Source organism: Elephantulus edwardii, unplaced genomic scaffold (assembly GCF_000299155.1).
Source record: "Elephantulus edwardii isolate Elephantulus edwardi_28Jun2011 unplaced genomic scaffold, EleEdw1.0 scaffold00020, whole genome shotgun sequence".
In the NCBI taxonomy this organism is placed as follows: domain Eukaryota; kingdom Metazoa; phylum Chordata; class Mammalia; order Macroscelidea; family Macroscelididae; genus Elephantulus; species Elephantulus edwardii.
In genome coordinates this window covers 828,858-835,102 of record NW_006399770.1, presented here as the reverse complement: position 1 = coordinate 835,102, position 6,245 = coordinate 828,858, and the positions used below count along the sequence as shown (strand labels likewise).

The window sequence follows — 6,245 nt, the reverse complement described above, 5'->3', positions numbered from 1 at the left end:
TAACATACTATGGACATGTTGTAAGGAGGGACCGGTCCTTGGACAAGGATATCATGCTTAGGAGGGTGGAGGGACAGTGCAGGAGAGTAAGACCCTCTATGAGGTGGATTGATTCAGTGACTGGGGTAATTGGGATGGGTGTGTCAGAGACAGTGTGACTGGCACAGGACAGAGCAGAGTTTAGGGCTGTTGTACATAGGGTCACTATGAGTTGCAAGCGACTCGATGGCACATAACAACAACAACAACAATGCTGTCAACAAAAACTATAAATTGCATAAATGGGAAAACCAAACTAAACAAGTTTCCATCAAGTGGGTACCAACTGATAATAGTCCTGTGTGTTTAAGAAAAAAACTCTTTATAAAAACCCCAAACCCACAGGGACTTTTTCAGTTGATGTGACCTTTCAGAAGTAGATTTCTAGGTCTTTCTTCTAAGGCATTTCTGAGAGGATTTGAACCAACCTTTCAGTTTACAGCTGAGCACTTAACCATTGCACCTGAAGAGCTTCTTCATTCTTAAGAAATAATAATTATTATGCCTCCATTTATCAAGAGGAAGGAGGAAAAATTCATTACAAGTGTCACCTTAGAAGGGGGTGTTTCAGTCATTAGCTGTATTTGGCTTTTCTTACATTCAAGGAATTGGTTTGGAGAAATGATATCATGTAAAGGACAAAAAAAATTTAGCATGTCGTCACTTACTGGAAAACCACTTTGATTTGGTAAATGGAAATTGAGAGAAAGTGGCTTGTTTACCTAAGTTAAGGCCCAGGGATCCTAGCATCTTTTCCAGTACCTTCCTGTACTGTATCTTTCTGGAGACTAGGATGGCATGTTCCTTGTGTGTGGTGTGGTATTAGTGCATGAACCTGGAAGCATCTATCTAAGAGTTACTACAACTAAATACACGTAGCTCTCTACTACTTCCTCTTCCATCTTTTATATTTTCATAAAGTCCCAAGCACCCCTACAACAGGGGATAATCTTGATCCAACCAACTATGCCCTCCACTGAAACTGTGTGCCCAGGGACCAGTTAATCCCCTTCCTTTTAAACACAAACGTCTGACCAGATCTAGATTTCAAGTGTCCCAACAATAAAAACGTTTTCTCCTACCTTCCTCCTGACTTATTTTTTTAAATGTATTTATTTGCGTAGGCATAAACATGTATGGAAGTATATTTTAAAAATGTTCTCTCTCCCTCAAAAAAAAAAAGCTCTCTCATGCTGCAGAAGGATTCATGGAAATCAGAACTGCAGGGAGGAAGTGGGAAGAGTATGATCACATGGCGTGTACTGTAATTACTGTTACAAAACAAAATGCACGAGTCATTGACTGAAAATCAATTTGCTTTGTAAGGTTTTACTCAAATCACAATATAAAGAACTAAAAAAATTAAATGGAAAAAAATCTCTCTCATAACATCCAAATGGTATCTGGTTAAGTGGGCACCTACACAGCCTCCAGTTTAGCATGCTTCGTGGAAGGTGGAGGGGTGTGGTCAGAAAAGGAAGGGGACATGGAAGGGACATAGCAGGGACCTGGCATGTGCAGGGCTCTCTGCACCAGACACACCTGGATTTGGGGACCCCTCAGACCTGGCAGACCAGTTAAGCCTCCAAGGTAGTGGTGTACTGCAATCAGTGGGCTGTGAAAAAGGATCAGGGGTACCTTGGCTTGTGGACTGGCTCCTGCAGCTCGAGGATGCAAAGGAATGTCATGAGCTTCTGTCTGCTGTTTAGCAAAGTTCACAAATACCTAGAGACAACAAACAAACAAACAAGTATAGGTAGATGTTTCTTGGAAAATGGTAAATTCTACCCACTCTCTCCTTTGCTTTTATTTTCTGCTGTTAACATACAATTCTGTTGAAGTGGCTGTGTCCTGTCCTACCCTGTAGAACCCTAGGCCCAAATCTCTGAACAGGTTTTATTTCTGGGGAGTTTTCTTCAAGGATTAAAACTACTCAGGCCCTAGAACTTGCAGTGACCATGGCATGGCAGAGTCTTAGCTAGAAGATTCCTCCATCTCTTTAGGGAAAACAAACTTTAAAAAAAGTAGTTGAGCTCTTCTTTCTTCTGTGCTCCACAGAGTTTTCAAAGGCTGAGTTTTAGAAGTCAATAGCTGGCCTGTCTTCTAAGGTACCTATGGGTAAAATCAATCTTTCAACCTTTTGGATAGCAGCCTATACTATTAGGGACTCCTAACCATCTTTGATTATGTCTATTAAAACAAAAGGGAGTTCTGGTGGCATAGTCAAAGGGAGCTGTGATGCAAACTCAAAGGCCATGCCTCTGGTGGTTTGAATCCAGTAGCAGCACTAAGGGAGAAACATGTACAGTCATCTCTGATGTGATTTACAGCCTTGGAAACCTGATGGAGGGTCAGCAGTGAGTTAGTTCTGACTCAACATCATATAACAATAACAACACACCACCACAACTGATCTAAAAAGGGGCACCACGAACTAGCAGGGATGAAATAAAATCCTAGAATGTAGTGCGGAGTCAGTGAAATTTACTGATGACTAAAATATTGTTAGAATACAGTTGCTCATATGTTATCACTAAAAGTCATTACTTTAAGCTTTGAGATAAGCTTAAAGATTATCTCAAAGCAACAATTTCAGAGGCTCTCTCACCTTTCATGGCTCCAGGGAGTTTGGAGTCCATGAAAATTTGGAATTCAATTCTGCAGTTTTACCTTTCTGATCAGATTTCTTTTATCAGGTATCTTTGATCCAAATTTACATTATTGGTAGCCAAGCGCTATCCAGTAGTTCTGTTCTGGCAGAGGAGACAGTTGTTTGTGGAAGTGATAAGCTGTATCTTCTTCCTATTCTAATTCTTTTCTTTTTCTGTTGCTCTAGGTGACTAAGGACCAGTTGTGCTTTGGCTGTCCACTTGCAACAATCCATTGGTTTTTTAAAAGTTGAATAAATTAAAAGGAGTGTTTGGTACCATTGTACCTACAGAGCAAAACTGAATGAATATTGTCACTTTAATAAGTAATCCACTCATTTACCATCCCTCCCCCAAAAGTCATTACTGTGGAGTCAGAACCCACTCATCGCTAACCCTCCAGCTGGGTTCTGAGGCTATAAATTGACACTGAGGACATTGTTCATCTTTCTCCTGCAGAGCTGTGGGTGGATTCAAACCACCAAAGAAGTGTGGCCTTTGGATTAGCTGTGCAACTTCCCATGGATGAGGCCACCAGACCTTCCTTCTGATATTGCAAATGTTCCCTTACAGACAGAGACCAATGTGTTTTCAACTCTCTGGATCAGTTCCAACTCCCACTGTTCTGCCCACTCTTTGGCCTCCCTCACTCTGGCCTGGGCTTCTTGGCCAGACTTGCCTGGTCCAGCGTGGTCTGTGTGACCGAGTACTCCTCGATGAGCAGGCTGTCCTTATGGGAGATGAGCAGCTGGAAGATCCTAGCCAGCGAGGAGGAGGAGACCTGGAACTGCAGCATGTTGTAGTGCCGCTCCCTCTGCACGCTGCCTGGAAAGTTCCCCTGGAAGAACTGCTCCACGGGGTTCAGGTCAGGGAGCAAGTCCTCCTTGGGGGATTTGATTTTCATTGTGACGATGTAGCCATCTCCAAACCTAGGACACAGACATGGTGTGGACAGCACTGTTAGTGGTTGGGTCTAAGACAATCCCCAAACAAGATACAGACTTATTGTGAATAAGAAGTTGGTCCACAGGGGTTGTGCTGCTAACCTAAAGGCGTTCTTGGTGGTCTGAATCCACCAGCAGCTTGGTGGAAGGAAGGACAATCTCCTCCAGTGTGATTTACGGCCTACAAAACCCTCTGGAGGTTCAGCTATGATTAGCCAACAAACAGTGCCCCCTATCTCCTTACTTGTATTTGAGGTGCTGAATGGTGCCCAAGCACCGGAATGTTCCCTTCACCATGATGGCCAGTTCAGACTTAATGGCAATGAATTTTTTTCAGGGTGTGTTAGCTTAGAAGGAACCCCCCACCCCTAAAACCCCCAAAAACCACCAATAGGAGAAATAGTTTGATATCAGTTGTTTTTAGGTCTAACTATCTAACAGGGACAGTAGTGGTGATTCAGTGGTAGAATTCATGTGCAAGGAAGCAGGGTGATACTGCGATAACTTTAAGGTATTGTTAACTTTGGCACAAGAACAATTATTAATAATGAATTATCTCAATCAGTTTATAATTTAGAGCTATAGGATAACCCTCCTCAAGATTACTGGTTTGTTGGTTTATCAGTATAAGGTGCTCATTTCTCAAATGCAAAAGCATACAACATGTCAGAAAGAAAAACTAGTTCTCAAGGTATTTGGCCTCCAGATCATTCCTACATTCTTTGTAAACTCTTGTGAAATAGGTCCTTTGGCCCCAGGTCTGTCATAATGTCATTATCCCCAGGTCCAGGATAATGGGGCAGCAGGAGTGACCCCATCACACCAGAGACTGCTGACCATGACTAGGCTTTGTGTCCTTATCAGAAGTCACCAGCCAGGGATACCAACACACAATTAGTCCAATACAGGCACACATCAGACACTACAGGTGAGTTCCACATCACAACAAAGCCAGCCACATGGATATTTTGCTTTCTTTATTTTCATTGCTGAAACCAACTCATGGCTGGCCCTTCGTTGGGTTGGGTAAATCATGTGGGAGGAGATTGCCAGTTTCCCTCCCTTGGAGCCACTTTGTGTATTTGAACTACCAGAGATGTGCGGCTTTTGGGTTAGCAGTATAACTCCCTCTCGACGATGCAACCAGGGCTCCCTGCTGGTTTTAGAGTGCATACAAAATTTATGTTGATACTAGACTGGTGTCTACTAAGTATGAGATATCATTATGAAGAAGTTTGAAATATTGTGAGAACCACAGACTTTTGGAAAATAATTTCAATAATATTTTCTGCATGCAGAATTTCCACAAATTTTCAATTTGTGAAAAGCAAACAAACAAATGAAAATCCTGCGGTATGAAATAAAATAAAGTGCAGTCAACTGAGGTATATCTCCACAACCTGGATGGTGAGAACTGCTAGCCTAAAAGCCGGTGGTTCTAACCCACCCAGTAGTACCACAGAGAAGGATGGATACTCTAATTCCTTCAGAGATTCCCCCATGAAGACCCTCTGGGGAAGTTCCATGCTGTAAAACATGGGGCTTCCATGAGTCAGAAGGTACTTGTGGGTGGCTAATAACAACCAAGGGAGCTCAAACACCACCACCACCACTACCACGGGAGCTCTGGTGGCCTAGTGTTCAGAAGCTACACGACAATCTCAAAGGTGCAAAGTCATAATCCACCAGCTGCTCCACAGAAAAATGAGCAATCTCCTGCTGTGCAGTTTAACTGCCTCAGAAAATCTACTGGAGGGTCAGCTATGAGTCAGTTCTGATAGTACACAACCACCACCATCACCACCACGAAATGGAGTCTCTAACCAGTACAACGAAGATTTTCTTCCAACTGTAGCTGGAAGCGGCCCCAGAAAACATCTACCTCTTCTTGTCGGTTTTATCAAATGTCAGTAGGGAGCCCAGGGCCTGGCTGAACCCCATGGAAGGTAACAAACAGTGCCCCCTATCTCCTTACTTGTATTTGAGGTGCTGAATGGTGCCCAAGCACTGGAACGTTCCCTTCACCATGATGGCCAGTCTGGTGCACAGGGCCTCACATTCTTCCATGCTGGGGGGAGAAGCAAGGAAGTGAGCCACAGTGGGGAGGACCCTAGCCCGCCCTTTACTGAGCCACTGGGTTTTCTCAGGGCCTCATATTCTTCCATCCTGGTGAGAGGTGTGAGGAGGTGAGGGACAGGGGAGGAATCTGTCCCTCCCTTCCCCGAGCCCCTGGGTTTTCTTGCCTGTGGGATGTCAGGACCACAGCTCTGCCTTCCTTGATGATGCCCATGATGGTATTCCACAGCATGCGGCGGGCCTGGGGGTCCATCCCTGTGGTGGGCTCATCCTGTTGGTGGAGCAGAGGGGTTGGGATTTTCCCAGCCTGGGCATTGATGCCCTCTGACTAACTGCCTCAGAGTTGCTCTGACCTCTAGGGAGAAGCTGACAGGAGGAGCTGACTGCAGTTACTCCTCTGGCAGGTGAGGCCGCGTGCCTCACGCAGGGAAGGCAAGAGGCCCACCCAGGAGAGTGAAGAAGCACTTTGCACACCTCTACACCCATTTCAGCCCTCAGGTAGATTAAAACTTATCAAGAAAACATGGAAAAATATATA

General features: G+C 44.3%; 1 protein-coding gene across 1 annotated transcript in view; it reads right to left on the bottom strand.

Moving 5' to 3' along the window:
* Positions 1-1,458: 1,458 nt before the first annotated feature.
* ABCA4 (ATP-binding cassette, sub-family A (ABC1), member 4) overlaps positions 1,459-6,245 on the bottom strand; it is a 246,946-nt gene continuing 242,159 nt past the window's right edge. Inside the window, exons 46-50 of the mRNA XM_006882479.1 lie at positions 5,875-5,978; positions 5,607-5,699; positions 3,367-3,616; positions 1,678-1,764; positions 1,459-1,581 (exon numbers count right to left, since the gene is read on the bottom strand). Of these exons, the coding sequence (XP_006882541.1) occupies positions 1,459-1,581; positions 1,678-1,764; positions 3,367-3,616; positions 5,607-5,699; positions 5,875-5,978 (657 nt within the window). The remainder of the gene's footprint in view (positions 1,582-1,677; positions 1,765-3,366; positions 3,617-5,606; positions 5,700-5,874; positions 5,979-6,245) is intronic.